Below are 24,481 nucleotides of genomic sequence, written 5' to 3' on the forward strand. Positions count from 1 at the left end.
ATAATAAAAGTGCTTTGGGACAACCCACTCTTAAAAAACAAGTCCACATTATCTAGGACTGGTGCACCGAGTGATCAGAGCAATGCAGGATCAACTAGAGAGGAATTTCGGCACCTGTGATGATTATTGGCTCATGTCTGGCTTGATTAGATCATAAACTGGAGCTCAGGAGGGAGAAACAAGACACTGAGGTATGTAAGGGAAGATTTTTCTTTAACCCAAAATAAAAAAAAAAAAATTGTCAATTGACTCCTTGATAGGAGACTCTACAAGAAGTTGTGCATTGTTGATGTGATTATTAAATGACATTCAGTGGCGTATTGCAGTTATAATCATTAAACACTTGATTAAACATTAAGCATGTTGTTCAGATTCATGTCTGACGTGAACAGAAGCTGGATTAGCAGTGAAGGAAGGCATCAGGAGTAAAAGGACGTTGTTCTTTTAGCCAAAGCAATGAGGTCATTGATCTGCAGCACTGCATGGCATCTTCTCATTATCTGGTAAGTGTGACACGCTAATTTATGACTTCTTCAATATACAAAAAAAAAACCAAAAAAAAACAGCACGCTTAAGTAACACAGAAAAGAATACTGAAGTGAAGTGTCAGGAAATAAGGTACTATACAGACAAACAGCCTTTATAGGAAAACTCCGCAATAAAACACATTAAAGATGTTTATATAGAAAGACTTCTCATGTGTTTAGTGAGTGTGGTGCTAATTTGTTGGTTGGTGTTGTATTTTTGTTATTCCCGTGAGAGTTTGGCAGTTGTTTGTCGCTCTGATGTTACAGGTGGATATTGTTATTGCTAGCACTGTGATAACAGTCAGGCATTGCTGTTAGCTCCTAAAAACAAAACAGCAAGTCTTTTTTCCCAATTTACATTTTTCAGCTGTTTTATCAACATCATATTAATGAGAAATCCAGCATAGAAGTAGTGGAGATATTGGTGCAAATGCTGGAGTCCCTGAATGCAGCAAAGACTCTGCTTGGCTAGTTAGTGATCTATCATGAAGCTTTGGAAGCTGACTGGTTTGAGCAGAGTGTACAGATAAGGAGGTGAGAGAGCTGGACAGTCTAAAAGACTAAAGCCCTGCTGCATCGCTCTCTCTTTGGTAGAGATGATGCGAGGGCTAAATCCCACTGCACCACTATCTGCATGTAGAATGGCACTGTGGGTAATGTAGGACAATCGAACAACATGTCCATGAAAGAAGTGTAAATTACAGAAAATATACTCAGAATTTCTTTACAAAATAAATCTTGGACACCGCTCACTGAAGATCTTATGATAGTTGTAAAGATTAATACATGAATCGTTCAGGGTTGATTTTTTCTTTAAGCTCCTTTAAGATGGAAGTGGAAGTGTGGCTACATACATAGTTTCATGAATGTCCTGATCCTGACTGCTAATATGTTAAAGTTTTTACTTGAGGATTGTTAAATCACAGATCACAGATCACTGCTCTGCTTATTTCTGCATGAGCACTGATGACGTGAGCTGACGTTTAAGATGAAGGAGAACGCAAATAGCGTAGTGAATGGGACTGAGCTTGTGTCAGACAGCAGAAAGGGAAAATAAATGAGTGTTTTATTTGCTGCTGCAGGTGGATCGCACTGGTGTACCTTTCCGAACAGCATATTGATGCGGTAAGTGATAATAAGTAGATTTATAACTGTATTTAACCCACCAAATAAATGTGGCCTCTGAAGGTCACTGGCCACTTTATTAGGAACATTCATGCAATTAGAATTTCATTCTAAAATAAAATATATATTGGAAAAAGACCAGGTGACATTTTGCCAATCTTCATCTGTTCGGTTTGGGTGAGTCTGTGCCCGCTATAGCCTCAGATTCCTGTTCTTTGCTGACAGGATTCGAACCTGATATGGTCTTCTGCTGTTGTAGCTCATGCACCTCAAGGTTCAATGAGTTGTGCATTCTGAGATGCTTTTCCGCGCACCGTGGTTGTAAAGAGTGGTTATTAGAGTTACCATAGGGTTCTTGTCAGTTTTTGAATGCTCAATAGCTTAGCATTTTTGTTTAAATTACCTCAATTTAAATAGTTTAAAATTAAAAAATCTAAATTTCTAAAATCTAAACCCTAAAAAATACATATAGGTAAATTGAAAAATGTTAGCATATACTTTATTTTATTGGAACATTTTATTAATTCTAGAGCAACCTCTAAGTCTTTTATCAACTTTACTAGGAACACTAGTACACCTGCTCATTTATGCAAATATCCAGTCAGCCAATCATCTGGCAGCCATGTAGTGCATAAAATCATGCAGATACAGGGCAACAACATCAGTTCACATCAAACATCAGAATAGGGAGAATAATAACCTCAGTGAATTCAGTGACATGGTTGTTGGTGCCAGATGGGCTGGTGTGAGTATTTCAGAACCTGCTGATCTCCTGGTAATTTCACACACAATGGTCTGTAGAGTTTACACAGAATGGTGAAAAAACATCCAGTGAGTGTCAGTTCTCTGGGCGGAAACTCCTTGACTCCTCAGAAGAGAATGGCCAGACCGGTTCGAGCTGACAGGGAGGCTACGGTAAGACCACTCTTTACAACCATAGTGAGCAGAAAAGCATCTCAGAATGCACAGCTCATTGAACCTTGAGGTGCATGACCTTCAACAGCAGAAGACCACATCGGGTTTCCACGCCTGTCAGCCAAGAACAGGAATCTAAGCCTACAGTGGGCATAGACTCACCTAAACTGAACAGCTGAAATAGTATTTACTTCTATGAATAATGTCTCATAAAACATACACATCGTGCTTCACAGACAATAACATCATGGCTGTGAGCTGAGATCATCATAGTAAGTTTGTAGCAGTGCGCTTCGACTTGAATGTACATTCTGACAAACTACAAGCAGCAGACATCGCCATGAAGAATTAGCGGAACACATAAAGAAAAAAATATTTACACAATGCCTCTGATTTATCATAAAAAACACTCAGTATCTCAGTTTATTAGTGTCAAAAGCAAGCATGTCCTTTTTACCATAAACTACTTTATCAATAAAACTCCTTTGCATTTGTTTATTTTAATCATTTAATAATTAAGCATGTGTGTTATGCATGCCTTGAACACTGAGTGCAACCTACTGAAAGCGAAAGCTCTTTGGTCTTATCAGCAGCTGTGTGCCACAGGTTTCTCCGTGCTCAGAACAAAATTGCAAATATTTGTGAAACAGTGTAGAAAATGCTACTGATGTTTATAAAACCAGACTCAGGAAAGAGTCAGGACTGATAGTACGGGTCTCCATGTTATCTCTCTGAGATTTTTCCACCACAGCTGGGAGGCCATTTGGCATTTTCCCACCATCTTTGCCATCACAAGTACTTTTACAACCAGAGGAAGGGCTAAAACACATTTATACTTAGAATGGTAGAATTTACGAACTACACCAGGTTCACAATAATAATTCATTTCCATTTCTGCATTGAAAAGTGATTAGATTTAGTGGCATGAAGCTGGTTAAATTTCACACCTGTGTGAGTTTTGTCATGTGTTTTGTGTTTCTCACCTCACTTCCTGTATATTTGTTCAGGGAGAAGTCATGGAGCCATGTAATGGCAGGGACTGCTCCACGTGCAGGTGCCAACCTGCCAAAGGTGCCCGGGTACGAATCTTCTTAGGATATAAACGTTGTTTATCTTATAGCGCCCTTATTACTGTGTAAGAAACAGTGTAACTACAATGTTACTAACTTGTAACTAAACAGTAGTTACAATGTAGTTAATATAGAATTAATTATAATTATAACACATTGCTACATGCATGTAATTATCTCTGAATTCCACAACTTGTCATATTGAACATCATACAGTTTCAAACCAATGTGTTTTATTGTGATAAATAACAGTAATATTAAAATGTTTGAAACAATAGTGTAAGTCACTGAAAAGAAAGCAAAGATGCCTAGAACAGCCTCTTTGAAGTAGTAGTAGTAGTAGTAATGGTAGAAGTAATGGTAGTAGTACTAGTACTAGTACTAGTAGTAGTAGTAATGGTAGAAGTAATGGCAGTAGTAGTAGTAGTAGTAGTAGTAACAGTAATAAACTGTGAAAATTAATAGCAGCAGCACCAGTAATACTAGTATTTGTAGTTTTTGTCATAGTGGTAATCACGGTAGTAGTACTAGTTGCAGTAGTAATAGTCATGGTACTAGTAAGTAAGTAATGTTGGTAGTTGTAGTAGTAGTAGTAGTAGTAATTGTGGCAGGAATAGAAGAAGTAGCAGTAGTAGTAGTAATACTATTACTAATAGCACTAGTAGTAGTGGTAAAATTAAATGTAGCAGCAACAGTAATAGTTGCAGAAGTACTAGTATTAGGTACTACTTGTATTAATAGTAGTAATAGAAGTACTACTATTAGTAGTAGTGTAGTACTAGTCGTAGCAGCACTAGTAGTATTACTAGTAGTAGCACTAGTAGTAGTAATGGTAATATTAGTAGAAGCACTAGTAGTAGTAGTAGTAGAACTAATCGTAATAGTAGTAGTATAAGTACTACTAGCAGTAGTAGTACAGATGTGCTGTACTAATTTGCTATACATAAAATGAACTAGTAGAGCAAAAGTGTTATGATCTGACTGTAGTCTGTTCCTAGATCAGCTCTCCTGATAGAAATAAGTAGATTTTTGTCTGGCTCTACATAAGTTACAAGCACACTGATTTCTCCTCTGCTTTGTACAGGGGGCACCAGGGCGACTGGGTGAACAGGGGATTCAGGGTGAGTACGGTCCACACGGCCCACCAGGACCACAAGGTGAGAAGGGCAGAAGAGGGGCGGAGGGGGAAGAAGGGCCTGATGGACCTCCAGGGGACAGGGTGAGACAGAAAGACAACTGTTAGGATAAAACAAACATTTATACTTTGAAACTCGTATATTTTTACTGCAGACTGATCATTTGCAAGATACAGATGTAAGATTGATGATGCTTGTTTCTGTAAAATCATGATGATGGAACAAAGGATTGGAATGAATGTGTGATGCTTATAAGTTTTAAATGTTTCTAGACATGTAATAATGATTAATTTTATTATTAATAAGCAACCATAGAAAACTGTGCTATGCACTGTTGCCCTGTGATGGATTTAATGAGTGTCTAAGTTTCTGGCTTCTGTTTAAGTTTTTCCGGCCCAGAAAAAAGCCCTGCCCCCAAACAAAGCACGTCTGCTCATCTCTCTTATCTCTCCTTTTGCACAAAATCAAATTCAAAATGCAAAGTCTGGTCAGCTGAGGCTTGTCAGTATTTTCATTGCAAAGGAAACAGGAGAGGGAAATAAAAGTTACAAATGGCTCCTTTAACTGTTGATTTTTTTTTCCTTACAAGGGGATCACTGGTGTTCCAGGTTTTCCAGGAGCAAATGGTGTGGATGTAAGTACTCAAAAAGTACTCAACTATACTCATGAAATGGAATTAAATATCATTACAATAATCAGTGTCTAACTGGCTCCTTCTGGTGTTTGTTGTATTAAGTATAACCTCATTACATCACTGATTTTAGTGCATCATGCTCAGTGTCCTGTGTTTTGTGTGCATATCAGGGACATGTTGGTGATGGAGGACTTCCGGGTCCACCGGGATCATGTGGCACTCAAGGGACTCAAGGGGAAAAAGGTATCCCTGGGACACGTGGGTTTGATGGAATACCTGGACACCGAGTACGTCTTTTACATTAGTATTTTCTTTACTATATAGGGATAATTAATAAATAATTAAATATTTAATTAGAAAATTGATGAAGTATGAGATGCTTTGTCTTTTCTGTTCTCAGGGTCCTAAAGGACAGAAAGGCGTGAAGGGAGAGCCGATATTAGCCAATATATATCTGGTTTGTTTGCTTCAAACAATTTTACATCAAGTCCCACCTGCCCAAGTATCCAGTTTCTTTTGAAAATACATCACATTGTGGAAGTAAAATGCATTGGAAATTTTGTATTGTGGTTTTATTTTGCTATACGCATCTTGATTTCAGGCAAAAGAAGTGAAAACTAACTAATGGGACTAAAGTTTATTCGTTTTTACCCGACATTTAACTTGCAGTATTACACCTTGCAGTGAAGACTTTAGAATGGATTGTGTGTTGTCTACATGCATTTAACACTCGGTAATTCCTCATTTGATACTTTGTGCTGTAAATTCACCACTGTTGTGAGTCAACCTAGAAAGCAATGATGGCTAATTTCGACCAGATTCTCATCAAATTCCACTGAGATACGGGTTTTATTCAGTGTCATATGAAAAATATGGCTCAATATACTGTGTATCAGTTAACTGCAGCTAATATTTATCATTGCTAATGTTCCACCAGGGAGCTCCAGGTCCAACTGGCCATCCTGGCCTTCCTGTAAGTTGATTTTCATCCTGTCTTAGGATGGTTATGTCATCATTTTACAAAAATCTAAAATAAAAAAAAAAAAATGTGTGATATGTGTAATGGTTTAAGAATTATAATGACATGGAATGCATTACAATATATACACATATGTACATATTGTTCATTACTATATCACTTTATGGTGTATTTATTTTGTATTGTGGAATTCTTTAGGGATTCCCTGGCATCCTTGGGGTACCAGGAATTCCAGGCTCATATGGCCCAGAAGGCTTAAGAGTAAGATCAATTTTTCACATTTCTTATATTCTTATATTCAACTCTTTCATGCAGCAAATCTGTAGTATCTTCCATCTTTACAAACATACTCCACAAAAAAGGGCAATTCAAGTAAATAATTATTTTTGCACCAGATTTTTGCACTCTCTGGCTGAGTTTTTCACTAAAGAAAGATTTTTTTTACCCCTGATTTTGCAATGTTGTAAATGATGTAAATTTAGTAAATGTCTATAGTTTTGGTAATCAAAATTAAATATTTTTAAAAAATTCAAATGTACACAGTATTCTCCTTATGCCAAATGTTTGAAGTTTGCTTCTTTAATTTTGTGCAGGAGCTACGAGGCTGATGTAGCTAACAATCACACACATTCACAGTATATATTAACATGTGCTAGGTATTTGGACTTTATTTGGAAGGCGCAGAATAGGTGGTGTAGCTCGAGTACAAAGTGACACCAAAATTGTCTTGTCTGACTGACTTCATTTGGGGTTAAACAACATTGTGTAATTTTGATTTTTTTTGACAAACTTTTCCTTTAGGTTCTTACTTTTTATTTGCCATCGAACCTGTAGAAGTTTTTTTCTGTTATTATTGGACAGTGACATTCTCTCTGCTCTTCTCCATTAGGGTCCCCCAGGGATACGAGGACTACCAGTATGTCTGCATATAAACATATATACGTGTATTTACATTCTTTACCCTGTAAACATTATACTGCTGAAGCATCCAGCAAACAACCACACACACACACACACACACACACACACACACACACACCGTCCCCAGCGAAATTGATTATTTTCCAATAATAGCACTTCCTGAGGTGTTTTGTTCCTCTTTGCCAATGGTTACAACTTCTATATTAATTAAAGAACAACACATCATACTTTTTATTCATTCATAGTTACATTTAATGTTATCATTTATCTTATAGCAGCTATAAACAGTCCCTCACCAGCCTCTCTTTATTCTCTCTCTTAAAGGTCAAAATATAGAAAGTGTAAACTCCTCTGTCCTGAAAATGTCAGAAAAGTTACAGCTTTATCTCTGACTGTTACTACGCAACTGACACTGGAGATTCCTTCCATAAATGTTGAATAAACATCTCCTTACAGAAAACTATACCGTATTAACAATTAAACACATTTTTTAATCTGTTTCTGTGGATCGAAAGAGTTGTTACTATAGAAAGGATAATGTATTAGAATGAGTGCATTAATATACAAACTGCACTACTGTCAGAGCTTCTGTTATAGAAAATTAATCAACACCTGACCAATCCATAAATCAACAGCAGTGTGGAATACATACCATACATTATTGGGTATATTGCAGATAATATGGATAAATAATAATATTGAAGTGTTTCTTTGTTTGCAGGGCAAGTCACTTCCGGGTCCGAGAGGAGATGACGTAAGTTTTTTTGGTTTTTTGTGAGCAGAACTGTTTAGTTTTTTTATACCTGTAAACACAGCTGTGTGATTTTCCTGTTTCATCACATCTCCAAACCAACCTCATGCGTTCAGCGATTATAATTAGGAAAATTTTTTGTTATATTTGTCAAAGTTTGCTTAGTGTGCTTAGTGTGAAACCCTTTCTCATTCAGGGAACCGTTAAGGCCTCCAAAGAACTCTGAAGTATTTGTTTGAATTTTGAGTTTGAAAAGTGCAATCTTCACTTCTGACAAAATCACTGCGAGGGCATTTCTATAAAGTGCTGCTGCTGACAGGGTCTTCTTTTTCCAGAAATGTGCTGTGTGTTAAGTGCTTCTTTTTTATTTTACCTCCTGACCAATCAGGTCACTGACTGGTGTTAAGTGAGAAAAACAAACTTGGAGATTACTTTTAAGTACTATATAATTATATAGTACATTTCTCAGGCTCAGCTCATTTCTACTGTAATTGTACAGACACACTGTGACCACTAGGTGGCACTACAGGGAAAAAAAGAGAAGCGCTCTAGGACAGGGGTCTTCAATCTTCTCCACAAAGGTCCAGTGTGACTGCAGGTATTCGTTCCAGCCAAACAGGAGCCACACTTGATTGTTTAATTGGTTCATCTTAGTCTGCAATCAGCAATTAAGTGTACTTCCTATTCGGCTGGAGTGAAAGCCTGCAGAAAATTGAGGACCCCTGCGTTAGGGTCTAATACATCCCATAATAGAAAACTTAACTAAGAGTAATCCACCACGTGGAGCTCAGGAAACAATCACTATCATCATTATACACTGCTTGAAATCAGGACAAACAAACAACAGCAAAACATAAAATTGACGTGAAATTATTAAAAAGGAATGCGCTGTTGCCTTAAAGTTCTTGATTTTTTAAAATTTTTTTATTAAAGAATCAATGTGCTCATTTTTAATACTAGCAAATAATAATACAAATATAAATATTAATCATAAGTATTAAAATAACAACAACAATAATAATAATGTTAATAATAATAATAATAATAATAATAATAATAATAAATGTGTGTGAATTGATTATTTGCTTATTATATATATATTCATATATGTAATACAAAAAAAAAACAATAAGACTACAAAATATAAATACAAAAAATAACATTATCATCATCACTATCAAAAACATTATGAATAAAAATTCATTCATTATTCAAAATCTGAATAAAAATAAACAGTTTTTTCTACAGCTTGCATAGAGGAAGTCTTATAAATACAGAAGAGGAATGAGTTGCAGTTCTTTGGAATAAAACTTAATGGAATAGTTTGGTGAAAAATCCACTTAGCCCAAATGTAATCAGTGAGACAGGACAGGTTTGGTGTCCAGCGTTTACTACTTTAGGTTTGCACTGGGGCTACGAGGAGGATCTTTGGAGCATATAGCTAAGAGGCGTCTTCTGCTTTTCTCATGCTCTCGGGATGTTCAATAAGCACTCAATTATCCTCAAACTCGATTTGGAGCACAGTGTGTCTCGCTTTCCGAGATGTATGAAGGTGCTGAAAAACTTTAAGAGCTTTAAAAGCCAATAAACTGATTCTGAAATCAATTCTAATTGAAACAGTCAGAGAGTGTAGAGATGCTTAAACAGATATAACAGAGAGGTTTAAAGTGATTCTCTGATACACTCACTAGCTCTGACTGCAAAGTCCTGAACACGATACTGAACCACTTTCATCTGTTCCTGGAAATAAACATTATAATTGTCTAAGTGAGAAAAGATTAAAGCCTTAGCTATCTTACTAAATCATACTGTTAGCTTGTGCTAAGTGAATAATGACAGCTTGGCAACATTTTTAATGTGAATGTTAAATCTGAAAAGTGATTTTGTCTCCTGGTCCAGTCCTTTCTTTCTTTCTTTCTTTCTTTCTTCTTATTATTTTTAATTTCATTTAATTCTATTTTTAATTTTTCTAAAAGTTTATATTTTTGTATTCATGGTTTTATCATTGTTAAAACATTTTAATAATTGTTCAATTTTCTTTTTATAGTTTTATAGTTAGTCAACAGTTGAGTCCCTGGAGGACTAGTGGTTAGGCCACAGCGCTTTCACTGCTGCGGCCTGGTTTTGATTCCTGGCCAGGAAACCAACCCCAGCCACTGGAGTTGCATGCAACAGTGTGCTCTCAGTGCCAGTCCCAAGCCCAGATAACACTGGGGAGGGTTGTGTCAGGAAGGGCATCCAGCATAAAAACTGTGCCAAATCAAATCTGCAGACCAATGATCCACTGTGGCGACCCCTAACAGGAGTAGCCAAAAGAGGAACAACAACATAGTCAGTCAACAATTACTTATCTTATTTCTTAGGGAACTTTATCTTAAACCTTTTCTTGCCAGCGTCTTTTATTTATACATGTTTTTTCTTAATAGTGAAACTGCCAGAGACAATTTTAATTGTGACAGGTGCTATATAAATAATGATTTGACATGACATGGCATTAGACATGGCAGAGACAATATAGTTGATAAAAAGCACAAAATGATACAAAGGACGCCCGAGTTGTGTTGTTAAGTAAAAAGGCAGAGTTGAGGCATTATTGCAGAAAAGAAGGTCAGAATGAGGGATAATTAGCAGAAATCTTTAAACTAATCTTTCTTATTAATGCAGTAAAAATGGCAAAGTCTTTGCCTTCAGTATTAAGCACTATGAATGGATATTGAGCTTCACATTCTCTGTTCTAACCTGCAGGGAGACCCTGGAAAACCTGGCACACCCGGTCCACCAGGTCCTCCAGTTACACCCGGACCTGATGATCTTCCCAAAGGAGAAAAGGTAAGAAGGTCCTGATGTCATCAGCCCAAAATGACCTAGCACAAGTAATTAGAATTGTTCAATGGATGTTTTTTTATTACAGGGAGAAAAGGGAGAAAAGGGACGCTGTGGGCCAGATGGACCAGATGTTAGTATATTAATGTATAAGTGTGTGTGTGTGTGTGTGTGTGTGTATTCATTAGGTGTGTATGGCAGACTGAATGACAACAATGACAAGTTCTTGTCCGATCTTTAGGGACCCACAACAGGCCCTGGTGTGAAAGGGGAAAAAGGAATTCTTGGATTTCCTGGTTTACAAGTAAGATTTTCAATAATAATAATAATAATAATAATAATAATAATAATAATAATAACCTAATTAATTTTTTCTTTTTCTTAAGGGTCTCCAAGGTAAAGATGGACCAGCAGGACCTCCAGGTCTACAGGTTATAAATGACATTATTTTATACTATAGTCAAATCAAGCACACAATTTATATTATGTAGGTTTTCTGATGGAGAACATTAATCACCTATAATCAAAGTACTATTAATATTTCAACATCTCACATATAAAGTATTAAGCGTCAGCTAGCTAATTTCTCTCCTGCTCAGGGACACAGTGGAGACCCAGGTCCACCTGGTCACCGAGGTCACCCTGGTCTGAAGGTAAACCATCAACATTAATACTAAGACCCACACATGATGTCAGATATGAATGTTTCATTGAACCTCCCTGCAGGGTGAAATGGGGGATCCAGGTTTGAAAGGTCCTCTAACTGTTCTGAAAATAGAGCGAGGTGAGGACAAGTCATCACTTGACTCAACTGTATGAACACACAGACCCTTGAAAAAGGATTTCATCATTTTTGTCTCTTAGGGCCACCTGGTGATCCAGGGCCCTGTGGACCACCTGGGCCACCTGGAGATTATGGATTAATGGGGAAACCAGGATTCCCTGGCCATCCAGGAGAATCTTTCCCAGGTAAGCATCATTTCTCCACATCATCTTAACAAAATCATCTACTGTTCCTCTGTCTCATTTGTCTTAATTTTTCCTTATTATATAACTTCTTTTCTTTCCTAAAGGACCAGCTGGCGATCCTGGACTGCCAGGCTCTGAGGGACCCAAAGGGTTCAAAGGAGACTCGGGTCCACTTACTGAATTAGAACCAGGACCTCCTGGGCCACCTGGGCCACCTGGGCTTCCTGGAATCAAAGGAGTCCAAGGTCCACCTGGTTCACCTGTTAGATTAGGTAACACAGCTCTGAGCATTCACATTATTATAAATGACTAGTAAGTAGTTTATCTTTAAGAGTTTTTGCATGCTCTTACTAGGTTTGTTCTTTATTACTTTTAAGGAATTAAACCATATAGACCATATATAAGAGGGTTTATGGGTGAGACCCCAGGAAATTATGGTGACGTCAACTTCAGATTGCTAGATCTGATGATTTCTGTTCTGACTCCCTGAAATTGGACATGCTAGCCTTGCAACATGTGTAGAATTATACAGAAAACTTCCCAAGAAGTTTCTTCTGCTCAGCTTATATCTTTCTGACCCTGAAACTAATGCTCCAAGTTTACAAGTTTATGGTGAAGTTTTCTGCAAAGAGACATTTATTGGACATGTATGGAAGGAGTCTCCAGTGTCATCTCTTTGTACCAGGCAGAGGAAAAGCTGTAGTGTTAGGTTTTCCAACATTTTGAGGAGTTGAGTGAATCACTGGTTACAGCTGCTATAAAGTAAATGGTAACAGGAACTTGTGTCACAGATGTTGCACAACATTAAATGTGACCAAAAAAAAAAAAAAGTACAATGTGTCATTCTTTAATAAATAAAAATAATAATAATAGTTACTGGAGTATAAGAGGAATAAAACTTCAGTGCTGCTATAGAAAAATAATCAACTTTGGGGTGGTAAGATTTTCCTAAACCACATTTCCCCAAATGTTTTATTTCTAGAGAACAGAAAAAGGTAGCAAGGCACATGAGCTTGTTGTTTTTCTGCTTTCCTGAGCAGTTTGCCTGCCAGTCAAGTTGATTTTTAAGACTAAAGCAAGTCTCAAAAGAATGGCAGACACCTCAACTCCAATGTTTGATCACTTTTATAGAGAATGGTCACTCCTGAAGATTGCATACCTCATCACATACCTCTCACCTTGACTGGAAGTCTTGCAAGGCAAATTTGAAAGAGTCTGGTACTTCAGACATTATATTGAGACTTACATGCACTTAAAGTGTCAAAATCAACTTAACAACAAGCAAGGGTCTGTTCCACCAAGAGGGAGTCAAATGGAGGCACTATTATGTATAGAAGCTTCCCCACCTACTTGCTTTAAAGCTTAGCACCTGCAGATATAGTTCTGAGCATCTGTAAAAATACTACTTAAGTTCTGTAAATATAGTACTTATATGTCATACACTGTTTAGCTATGATTGCTACAGTGATGATAATGAGAAGTCTTGATGTTTTGTGTTAATTTGTATTTTACAGATAAGTGTTGGCCTTGTGATCTGGAATCACCAGGGGAAAAAGGGGACAAAGGATTGCCTGGGGTAAAAGGTGCTAAAGGGCAAAAAGGTGTATTTCTTTGTGTTCTATCTCTCCTCATTAAAGATAATCTTAGTAAGTTCACAATTAAATGCTTACTGCATGAATAAATGCCTTCAGGTTATCCTGGGGATAATTATTGCAGTTCTGATTGGGAAGGGCCACCTGGTCCTGCTGGTCCTCCTGGACCCCCAGGATATGATGGAGTTCCTGGAAGTGCAGGAGGGCGAGGTGATCCAGGAGCCCCAGGAGATCCAGGTCTAGCTGGTGCTATTGTAAGTGAATCATACATGTGTCATTTGCTCTCACTATGGAGTCATACTGAAGCTTTTTGTAAATCTGGCAGTAATTTTAAGTTTGCTTTGCCCATGAAAATATTTAATAAAATATTGATAAATGAGGCCCAACTGGTGAAATGAGTTAGTAGGATGTATTTACTGATAGGATGCATTTATTGATAGAGACATGCAGGATGTATTTATTGATAGAGACTTCAAAGCACTTGTGTAAGTCGCTCTGGATAAGGGCATCTGCCAAATGCCATAAATGTAAATGTAAACAAAACTAGTAAGTAAACAGGATCAACAATAAGGATTGCATTATGTAATGATGTAATGTTCTGCTATAATTTCAACAATGCTGATTATGATATAAATTATATGAAGGGACGACGAGGCCCAAGTGGTCCACAAGGTAACAAAGGTCAGAAAGGAGACACTTATTTTTCAGCAGTAAAAGGTGAGATTTGTTTACGATCACATTTTATACCAATTGATTGCTTTAGGTTTGTTATATTGCAGCGGTGTGTTGTTAGTTTGTATTTTTGATGTACCTCATAAAAGGCATAAAAGGAGATAGGGGTGATCCCGGGTTCCCTGGTCAACCAGGAGATAATGGCCACCCAGGTGTTTCAGGACCACAAGGTTCGGTTGGAGACCCAGGACCACCAGTAAGTCAACTCTTAGTCACTTATTTGGCATGTACACGAAAAATCTGATAGTCAGCAATGGTCTATTTTAATGTAGGTTGTAAGAAGAATGAACTTATAGATTCACTAATAGATTATTTGTTCTTTGTGTCAGATTTCTTAATGGTTGCCTGAAAATGTTTGTTTTGTCACTTCAGTTAATTCTCAAAGGATTTCTTTCTGGTAGGGAAATGGGTATAGAGGTCAGAAAGGATACAACGGTTTCCCAGGACCCATAGGGCCTAAAGGTTACCCAGGGCCTCGAGGTCCTCAAGGCCAAGGCATACAAGGTCAAAAGGGGCTGCCAGGGGAACCAGGAAACCAAGGCCCTGATGGCCTGCCTGGATTTTCTGGACCTCCAGGTCTTCCCGGTATGATTATACACACTTCTTTCTGAGACAAATTTGAAGTAATTTTCTCTAAAAAGTGGTGTGTCCAAATTGCTTAACGAAGCAGTCTGCATTCACATATTCAGGGTCTTCATGTTGTCCTGACAACCCTGGGCCCCCAGGACCAAAGGGTGACATTGGCAACCGAGGTAGAGTTCAGTTTTTCCACATTGATATAATTGTCTATAATGTGGGTTGCTTTAGAATGTTATGATGGTGTCAAATGACAACTTTTCTCTTGTGATAATCAGGAGCTCCCGGGCCACCAGGACTACCTGGGTATGACGGTCCTCATGGAATACCAGGCCCAAAAGGAGAACAAGGAGATGATGCCTCTGGAGGGTATGGGCCTCAAGGTAAAGTTCCTTATGTATTTGTATGACAAGAGATTGTATTCATCAAGCTTTGCTTCAGTGTTGTAAGTTTAAAAGCTTTACTTTTTAGGTCTTCCAGGACTGCCTGGAGATCCAGGTGATCCAGGTCCCAATGGAAGCAGCTATGTTGGCACACCAGGCTCACCTGGGCCACAAGGACCACCAGGGCTTAAGGGGTCTCAAGGTAATGGTCTTTCTGGTAGTCCTGGAATTCCTGGACTAGTCGGATTACCTGGAAGCCCTGGTCCAAAGGGTTTTCGTGGTCTATTGGGTCCTCCTGGCGTAACAGGTACATTTTGCATGTTAAATCACATTTGTAACATTTCTTGTTAAAATATTGGTCATGTTGATTAATGTGCTGTGTCTTGTCTAGGAGAAAATGGGCCCCCTGGTCCTCACGGATGTAATGGGCAGGCTGGAAATGATGGGGACCCAGGTCCACCTGGAATACCAGGGACTACACCTGATTTTTGTGCTGCTTTCTCAGGTTTACCAGGTCCCCCAGGACCCACAGGACCCAAGGGTCCGCCTGGACTGCCAGGTAAGGTGTTGAATACTGTGAATTGATTGAATTTATCTTTACATGAATCATTGCAGGATGCATCTTGTAGTATAGCAGGAGAATGCATGTTGGCCCCATGCAGGTTGGGACTTCTTGTCTCTAGCTCCTCCTTCTATACCCATGCCAGGGCTATATGGTATGATTGTTGAGCTGGGAATCATTATTCATTGCTGCAGATGTGTCGGCCTTCCATATCACAACACCACATCAGATTATAACCCACTTTTCAGGCAAACATTATATTTTCATGCAGGCATCAAGGGAGAAAAAGGACCGATTGGTATTCCGGGATATGGACCAAATGGTACTTCAGGCACACCTGGACTACCTGGCCCCCCTGGTCCCCCTGGTCCATATGGTTCAAGAGGAGCACATGGTGAACCAGGACTACCCGGGCTTCCTGGGATAAAAGGTAAGGTTGCCTTTTCATGCCCTTTTCATACAAATCTGATCGTGATCAAAATCTTAGCTTTCTATAATCAAGTATGTCACTGCCCTCAGATAACTTAAATCCCTGTACAAACATTTGCTTTAAAGGAACTAAAGGGGAGCCTGGTTTAGATGGAGCAAAAGGGTTTCCTGGGAAGCCAGGTTTACCAGGGCCTCCAGGCAGGAAAGGAGAGAGGGGTGGTCAGGGGCCAACTGGTTTGACTGGATACACTGGATCCAAAGGACCCAAAGGTACTTACTCTTACAGTTTGGGTGGCAATTATGTACCTTTGAATTTTGGAGCTGTGTTCTACAAAAAATTCCTGACTGGTGCTGGACTTAACTTACTCAGGTATTAAGGGAGATCTAGGGATTCCAGGCAATTTCACCATGCTGAAAGGCAAGAGGGGATTACCTGGACTCAATGGAATATCAGGATTTCCAGGACCTAGAGGTAAAATGGGTCTTAGGAGAATATGAGTCTGGACAACAGTTGGGTTTTGTGAGTTTACAGGGGTTATTTGTGTTGGTAAAAATGGCCTTGTTGTGGTTTGAATAAAAAAAAATTGAAACCCAGCCTCACTTAATTTATCTGTGTAAGTAATATCCTACATACAAAATCATAAATCAAAGAAAGCAAAGGTGAAGAAAAATATTCTTGTATCAAATTTACACCCATCAGGACATCAAGGTCAATCTGGGTTGCCTGGTAAACCGGGTCTGGATGGATTTGGTGGTGCCCCTGGATTTCAGAAAGGTTTCCCTGGCTTGCCTGGAAGAAGTGGCCCTCAAGGACCACCAGGCCCACGAGGGCCCAGAGGATATTCAGGTGACAGGGGATTACCAGGATACACTGGAGAGCAGGTGATTCACTATTTGTCAAATGATTATAAGCTGGATAGTTATCTGGAATATGATATGCAGATGAAAAATAGACTGTAAGATAGATTTTTATTTATACAGGGTGATTTAGGTTTCCCTGGACTAAATGGTCCCCCAGGCTACCAGGGGCTGCCAGGCAACAAAGGTAGGATATGCAGCCTGGTTTATTAGAGAAACGCTTGTTATGTGCCAGTCTTCTGTGCTTCATTTCCTTTTCTATGTTGTCCACATTAGCTGCCCTGACTCATATTCCAGTTTTCTTTGTTTGTGTTGTATGCTCCAGCCTACATCTTCTGTTTGTTGCCCGGCTTCTCTATCACATCAAAGAGTTAAACGATTCAAAGACCTTGCCATTCTTGAATAGGTTCTGGCTTGTGAAACAAATTAGTTCCTGTTATCACTTAAGCAGCTATAAACAGTAGCTATAAACAGTCATTCCCTCACCAGCCTCTTTTTTGATATCTTTTAAAGATAATACCGATTGTCATGTGACAGCGACACCTCAAAGTGTAAACAACTTGAGCTTTATTGGAAAACTTAAAGTTATAGCTTTACTTCTAACTGTAAAGCTATACACTGGAGACACTTTCCATAAATGTTAAATAAATGTCTCTTCATGGAAAGCTACACCACATCAACAAAAACATGCATTTCACATGGTGAAAACTTTATTCATACAACATAATACATTGCTCAGATTTAGAACTTTAAAAATTTCTTATCAATATATTACTTGACAACATGTTTTCCAGGTGACAGAGGAGACTCTACTGGATGTTCTGGTCCCCCTGGACCAAAGGGGAATAAGGGCGATAGTGGATGCCAAGGTCAGATTTTTTTTTTGTTGTTTTTACTGTTTTTTTTATTAGAGACAGGTGACAAATTAAAGGAAAAACTGGAATGAAGTATCTTTGTAAGGTTTTGAGCTACTATGAGCCATTCCAACAGCTTCAATTCCCCTGTAAAAAAGTGCTGTATAACACGTCACTCCAGAATCTCCAATTGGGTTGAGATCTGGTGACTGCGAAGGGCGTAGCATATGATTTACATCATTTCCGTCCTAGTGCCCTCATGCCCTGAGGATGGGGGAGACATCCAGGAGGAGAGTCAGAAGAAATTTGTGTTGATTTGCTGTGATGCTTCCTTCTAAGGTGACAAGTATACCAGCAAAAATAAATAAGTTTCCCCCTTGGCATAACAAGTGTCAACATTTTTCCTTGAATTTGTCATCCATCTTTACATTTATAGTCTAAAATTATAGGCTATGTGTGCTGTGTAATCTGATTCGTTATATTTCCTGTGTTTCCTTTTCTAGAATGTCCTGGTGAGTGATTTCGTGCTGAATGAATTCATCAGGAATAAATATCAGAACTTAGTTTTAGTAGAATACTGTATATAAAGTACTATCTTCCTGTCACAGCTGAATTTGGAGATCCAGGAGACCAAGGAAAGCCAGGACATCAAGGTCCACAGGGACAGCCTGGTCGTTCTGGTCCTTCCGGACCACCAGGTCCTTATGGATCTCAAGGTAATCTCCTGCCTCATCAGAGGCAATGAATTTGTCTAACTTGTTTGGGTTAAACTTCAAGATGTGTTTCATTGTGTCTCTAGGAAATAGAGGTCCTCCAGGTCTTTCTGGTCCTTTGGGTCCTCCAGGCATTCCAGGGTTTCCTGGACATAAAGGGTATCCAGGTCTACCAGGTCAGAAAGGTAATGATGCAGAACAAATCCTCTCAAACTTTTCCAAATCCACAGGCTATGTTCCTCTCTTGAAGTCTAAGTTTATTGAGGCGTTATTGTGGGAAAAAAGATTAACAGTATTCCTCCTCCCCCCAGGATTTCAAGGACCACCAGGTCTCAATGGTCTAAATGGAATCCCTGGTCCTAAAGGAGAGAAAGGCTGGTGTGGTGAGATGAATGTAGACAGTTACATATCCAGGTCATTTGTGTAGATGTGTATATCTTATATTATAATCTTTAAAACACAGGTAATGATATTGTCAGCCCTCCTGGGTTACAAGGTGATCCAGGAGACCAAGGCCTATCTGGTGACCCAGGAATCCCAGGAGACTTTGAGCTCGGGCCCAAAGGACATGTTGGATGTCCTGGAGACCAAGGTCATAAAAAAGTTGTTAAAATCACATATGGTTGACTGAATGAAATAACAGTTTAAAGCAGCACTTTGTTGTTTTAGAATATTAGAATATTTATATCATTGTAGAATATGCTCTTTTTGAGTTTGCAGCAAATTGTTTTGTACTACATTTTATTTTTTATTTTTTTGTCAATGGTACGTCATGTTTTGAGGATGTGGATGTCTTTTCAGGTCCCCCGGGTATTCCAGGTCTACCTGGTGCCCGAGGTGCAAGCTGTGAAGAATTAATTCAAGGACTCATTGGGGACCAAGGACCAACAGGTTTTCCAGGACATCCAGGACTTGCAGGTTTATATTTTTGTTTACTAGATACAAGGGTGAGTCAAATGAAAACTTTAAAAGTGAGACATAGAATTGAATAATTTTTTTTTCTAGAGGAATCTGGATACTCATTAAGCACTGGAACACTTGCATTGAACAAAATGGAGATTATGTAAAAAAAAAAAAAAAAAACACTTTTGTGACACCTAATCGCAATAAACATTGCAAAATAAAAAAAAAGTTAAGGTTGACTTACCATCATAAAAAAAAATGATAAAAAGGATTCTACTGGTACTGTTTTGCCATTGATTTTCTGTCCGAATACTGTGAACACACACAACTCAAAACACAAGTTACAGAGCTGCACAGTTTTCAGGGACATACACCATACTACCTTTCAAACAGGAGCAAGCCAACAAAATATAAAATGCACTATATATTCTATATATCAAAACTTAGGGGTTTTTTAATGACTAAGACTAACTTAAGAATATGAATATACTTTACATAGTTTACTATTTGCTGACAGAAACAACATGGAAATACTTGCTTTAATGTGTTTCATTCTCCATGTCACAGATCGTATAGCAAAGATCACAATGTGCTTTTGTTTGTGGTACCATGTGTTTGTTTTGGTTTTTGGTCCCGTCTCTGCCCCTGTCATGTCACTGGTCTGTTACCCATTGTGTTCACCTGTTTGAGGTTAGCCCTTGATTAGTTTGTCCACTTTTACTCTAGCTTACCTATGTCTTCTTGTGAAGTCTTGCCAATTGTATTGTGTATTAGTTTCTTGTGTATTTTGCTTTTGATTCCTGTTGTTGATCATGGATTGCTCTGTGTTAACTCTGCATGACTGTGATTTGCCGCTAGCAATGGACTCTTGGTTTGCTCTCAACAAAGTTCACACCGAGCACACTTGCATCCTGCCTCATTGTCATGCACGTTACACTTGCCCTTCAGGTGTAGGTCCAAATAGTCTTTGTGAACATTGATAAATTGATCTGTATGAAAGAAGCAGTATCTCATAGCCAATTAACTCTGAGCCTGTGGAACATTTGAAAAGATTCCCAATGTGTCCAATTAATATCTCCTCCAACCTCTTCCATGGACTTTACAGTGACAAATTAACTAATATTTAATTTTTCATAATGTGTTTAATATTGATGATCATGATCAGAATCAGTCATATCTGAAACATGCCTCTGTTTTCACCAAACTCCACCACATACATGGAACTGCCTGAGTAGCACTTAAGTCCCTAGGTCTGTGGTCTGAATAACAATGTGCACAAGTTTGGTATTGCTTCCTCACTAAATGAATGGAACTCAACTTTGAATACACCCCTTTATTTGTAACTGCCATATTTACCATTCATTATCTTAGGTCCACCTGGACCTCCAGGTTTAGTTTTTTCTGGAGATCCTGGGGATGAAGGACCACCAGGACTACCAGGGAGAGATGGTGCGAGAGGTCCAGCTGGATCCCCTGGAGATATCGGCTTTCCTGGAAAACCAGGATCCAAAGGTCAGGCTGTATTACCCTGTATATGCTTTCAAATCTGCTCAAATTGTTCCTTTAATTTTAATTCTTCCAAAAGGGCAGAAAGGACTTCCCGGTTTAATAGGTTTCCCAGGATCAGGAGGTTTCAAAGGACATGATGGACCACCAGGGTTCAAAGGTGAAAAAGGGACTGCAGGGGCCAGGGGTAAGTCTTCACAACCATCTTAGGGTAAAACGTGTGTGAAGCCTCCATGTTTCATTGACAGTTATATAAAAGTTTATGTAGTCTATAGTTTTGCAAACCCTTAGGACCAAATGAAGAAGGAAATGAAATTTAATTTACATCATTAAAAAACTTACATGAGTATTCTTAAAAAGTTTGCATTTTCTCTTTTGTAATATTTGTGTATGTCATGTCCTGGCCATTTTTCCAGGTCCCAAAGGTCGTAATTGTACAGTGGTACCTCCCTCTCTGAACCGCCCTCAGAGTGGGCCACCAGGACGACCTGGGGCGCCAGGACCTACAGGATTCTCAGGAGTAGATGGACTCCCTGGAAATCCAGGAGCCACTGGTAAGGTCACATGTCTTCACCTAAACCCTTCACATGATCAGTGGAGAGTGGTGACATTACAAAGAAATGTAATTCTTCATTGTTGTGACCTCTTTAGGTTCCAAGGGTCAGACAGGCCCTCGTGGGTTACCTGGGAAACCAGGAACTGCAGGATTTCCAGGCCCACCCGGAGATGCTGGAGATCATGGACAAGATGGTTTTGTGGGGCCACAAGGTATAAAAGTAGCAGAGAACCATCATGAACTTTCTTTAATTTTTATCACCACATTTTCTCAATCAGTGAGAATTTTTTGATCACTCTGATTTTCCGCATTTTCTTTTCTAGGCCCACCAGGGTCCCAGGGTGAGCCAGGTTTTCCAGGGCCAGTGGATCCAGTGGGCTCCGGGTTTCTCCTGGTGATCCACAGTCAGTCAGAGGTGGTGCCGGAGTGTCCAGCAGGCATGCCTTTACTCTGGAGTGGTTATAGTCTTCTTTATTTGGAGGGCCAGGAGAGAGCTTACACACAAGACCTGGGTAAAATTTCATGCTAGGATTTATGTATCATTGTCAGAACAAATCTTCATCATATTTATATATTAATTTATTCAAAGGTTTAGATCTGTTACCAAACTGTGCTGAGCTGTTTGGCTGAAAAGTGCAATACAATGGCGGCTTTTTATGTGGTTCCTGGACTGCCAAATCACAAAGATTTCTTGAACAGCTGACAAATATTTGTCTCTTTTAATAATGTATTCTTTAATAATGGGTGCCAACTGAGTAAAAGCGTGTAATTGTTTTCAGTAAACGCTGAACATTCGATGTATATAATTCTACAGTTAGCATTCATTTTTGTTTCCTCTGTCTGTGTTTAGGCCGAGCTGGATCCTGTCTGCGTGTTTTCAGCACCATGCCCTTCTCCTACTGTAACTCTGCCGCCTGTCATTACGCCAGTCGCAATGACAAATCCTACTGGCTGAGCACCAATAACCCTTTGCCCATGATGCCCGTATCGTGTGGAGAGATCTACCAATACATCAGCCGCTGTGTGGTGTGTGAAGCTCCGGCTCCAGCCGTGGCAGTCCACAGCCAGAACACCAGTGTGCCCAGCTGTCCAATCGGCTGGAGCAGTCTATGGATTGGCTACTCATTTCTCATGGTGAGTGTGTCCTTGCTATTACTGTGTACTTGTATTGCTATATCTGTGAGCTCCAAATGAAAGAATGTAATCCAGTGCTTGTGGAGGGACCTTTTTGGCCAATCAAACAAAGGCTTATTGGTTGACTTTCCCCTAATGAGGTCCAAGTGGAGTGATGTCTAATCAGGTCACCTTTAAAAGCCCTTCACTTATTTTAAAATGGTTAAGTTCTCCTATTCTGATGGTGTAATTTTAATATACTGGTTGATATGTGGGTCAAATTTGTTAATACAGTTAAATTCACATCATTACCACCCTTGTTTGTATTATAGTGTTTTGTTTTTCAGGTTATTCTTGCTATTTACTGTATGCCATGAATGTTTCATTTCTAGCTTTGTATAGTAGGGTGTAACGCAATGCTGCTATCTGTATGTGTGTGTGTGTGTGTGTGTGTGTGTATATATATATATACATATATATATATATATATATATATATATATATATATATATATACACACACAAAACACTTTCTAGCAAAATGTTACTTTATTTAGAAAACATCCTCTACATGATTGCCATTTCTTTGTAAACACACACAGAGTCCCTCCCAACTTTGGCTCCCAGCAACAGGGTCATGTGTGATGTGCTTGCCATGTTTCCTGTTAAAGTCCATCGCAACCTTGCAACAGTTTCCTGATCCAGCCATGAGAATGATTTCAATATGTTCTTCTTTTGTCAAAGGCATTCTTAAAGGCTATCTGAAAAAAATATATAATATAAACTAAGTATGAAACATTTTGCTAAATTAAAGTGTTAATTTCCCCTATGTATGGGCCTCTGACGGTCGTCTCTGAGGTGTGCCTAATGGAGATGGTGCAAGTGGTGTGGACAGGAACTGGGCTACCTTTGGGACCATCTTCAATTCTGAAAGAAGAGATGGAAATCCATTATAACCATTTAGATTGGGACACCTTATATATATATATATATATATATATATATATATATATATATATATATATATATATATATATATACTGTATATAATGTAAGTGCTAACGTGTATTTTCTATCTCAGCACACTGGCTCGGGTGATGAAGGTGGTGGTCAGTCGCTCACCTCATCTGGAAGCTGTCTGAAGGACTTCAGGACTCAGCCGTTTGTGGAGTGCCAGGGTCCACGTGGAACGTGCCATTTCTTTGCCAATGTCTACAGCTTCTGGCTGACCAGTGTGAGCCATAAGGAGGAGCAAGGCTTAGCACCACAGACTCGCACTCTGAAGACCACCTCGCAGCAGCGAGCGTGCATCAGCCGCTGCCATGTTTGCATGAAGCAGTGATGAACTGAAGTGGCCAGATCAGCGGCGTTCATTCCCAAATGTCTTCAGTGGCTTTCTTTTAATGAGCTGCAATAAGGTTACTGAGCTATAATAGTAATTGTTTGACTTTATTAGTAATTGCTAAGAAAAACATCTTTAGTATTCTAATCATTGTGAATTCACAAAAATTCATATCTTACTACAGGTTTACTTAAAGCTACTTATTTTTTATATTCTATTATTTATTTATGTACTACTGAATACTCCATTATTTGACTTCTTTATTTGGACCAAATATGAAATATTAGAGAAAATATAAAGGTTTTTGTCCACCCAGGCTTGCATTATGATTTTTTTTATATAATTATTATTAATAAACTGGTATGTGTGTTTTTAGCTCTTGTATAAGCCATCATTAAGGTTTTGAGCATTCCAGAAACATTTGAATGCACTCATCTAGTGCAATTGCTAGTTGCTGCTAGCTGCCAAGTTTAGCATTTGAAAGGTGAGTGGAAGTTTTTTTTTGTTTGTTTG

The 24,481-nt window shown here is 38.8% G+C and overlaps 1 protein-coding gene across 4 annotated transcripts; it reads left to right on the top strand.

Annotated features, from left to right (window-relative positions):
• The first annotated feature begins 75 nt into the window (after positions 1 to 75).
• LOC113546386 (collagen alpha-5(IV) chain) lies at positions 76 to 24,343 on the top strand. 4 transcript variants are annotated; one of them, XM_053227473.1, is made up of 47 exons: positions 76 to 191; positions 372 to 503; positions 1,610 to 1,652; positions 3,575 to 3,646; positions 4,722 to 4,856; positions 5,363 to 5,407; positions 5,578 to 5,694; positions 5,808 to 5,864; positions 6,345 to 6,380; positions 6,585 to 6,647; positions 7,276 to 7,302; positions 8,029 to 8,061; positions 10,804 to 10,887; positions 10,970 to 11,014; positions 11,123 to 11,185; positions 11,268 to 11,312; positions 11,481 to 11,534; positions 11,608 to 11,665; positions 11,746 to 11,850; positions 11,955 to 12,122; positions 13,365 to 13,451; positions 13,542 to 13,696; positions 14,087 to 14,159; positions 14,264 to 14,370; positions 14,576 to 14,759; positions 14,864 to 14,926; positions 15,029 to 15,133; positions 15,222 to 15,440; positions 15,525 to 15,692; positions 15,967 to 16,125; positions 16,251 to 16,394; positions 16,495 to 16,596; positions 16,825 to 17,006; positions 17,106 to 17,169; positions 17,777 to 17,851; positions 18,445 to 18,552; positions 18,636 to 18,734; positions 18,861 to 18,932; positions 19,013 to 19,141; positions 19,351 to 19,467; positions 20,824 to 20,964; positions 21,038 to 21,145; positions 21,375 to 21,512; positions 21,610 to 21,726; positions 21,838 to 22,026; positions 22,365 to 22,648; positions 23,708 to 24,343. In XM_053227473.1, the coding sequence occupies exons 2-47, from the start codon at positions 457 to 459 to the stop codon at positions 23,966 to 23,968; spliced, it is 4,947 nt and encodes a 1,648-aa protein (XP_053083448.1). In that variant the 5' UTR covers positions 76 to 191; positions 372 to 456; the 3' UTR covers positions 23,969 to 24,343. The 4 variants fall into 4 exon arrangements, with proteins under 4 accessions (XP_053083448.1, XP_053083449.1, XP_053083451.1 ...); XM_053227474.1 differs by having other exon boundaries at positions 5,578 to 5,650; XM_053227476.1 differs by lacking the exons at positions 21,610 to 21,726; positions 21,838 to 22,026; positions 22,365 to 22,648; positions 23,708 to 24,343 and having other exon boundaries at positions 21,043 to 21,145; positions 21,375 to 21,508.
• The last annotated feature ends 138 nt before the right edge of the window (positions 24,344 to 24,481 follow it).

The sequence above is a fragment of the Pangasianodon hypophthalmus genome, chromosome 21 (assembly GCF_027358585.1).
Source record: "Pangasianodon hypophthalmus isolate fPanHyp1 chromosome 21, fPanHyp1.pri, whole genome shotgun sequence".
NCBI classification, from domain to species: domain Eukaryota; kingdom Metazoa; phylum Chordata; class Actinopteri; order Siluriformes; family Pangasiidae; genus Pangasianodon; species Pangasianodon hypophthalmus.

Excerpts from the sequence above, each read along its gene's own strand:
- LOC113546386 (XM_053227473.1), top strand. The coding sequence starts at position 457 with ATGAGGTCATTGATCTGCAGCACTGCATGGCATCTTCTCATTATCTG. Across the intron at positions 14,160-14,263 it reads TTATTTTTCAGCAGTAAAAG|GCATAAAAGGAGATAGGGGT; the intron begins GTGAGATTTGTT and ends ACCTCATAAAAG. Across the intron at positions 14,760-14,863 it reads TGGACCTCCAGGTCTTCCCG|GGTCTTCATGTTGTCCTGAC; the intron begins GTATGATTATAC and ends TCACATATTCAG.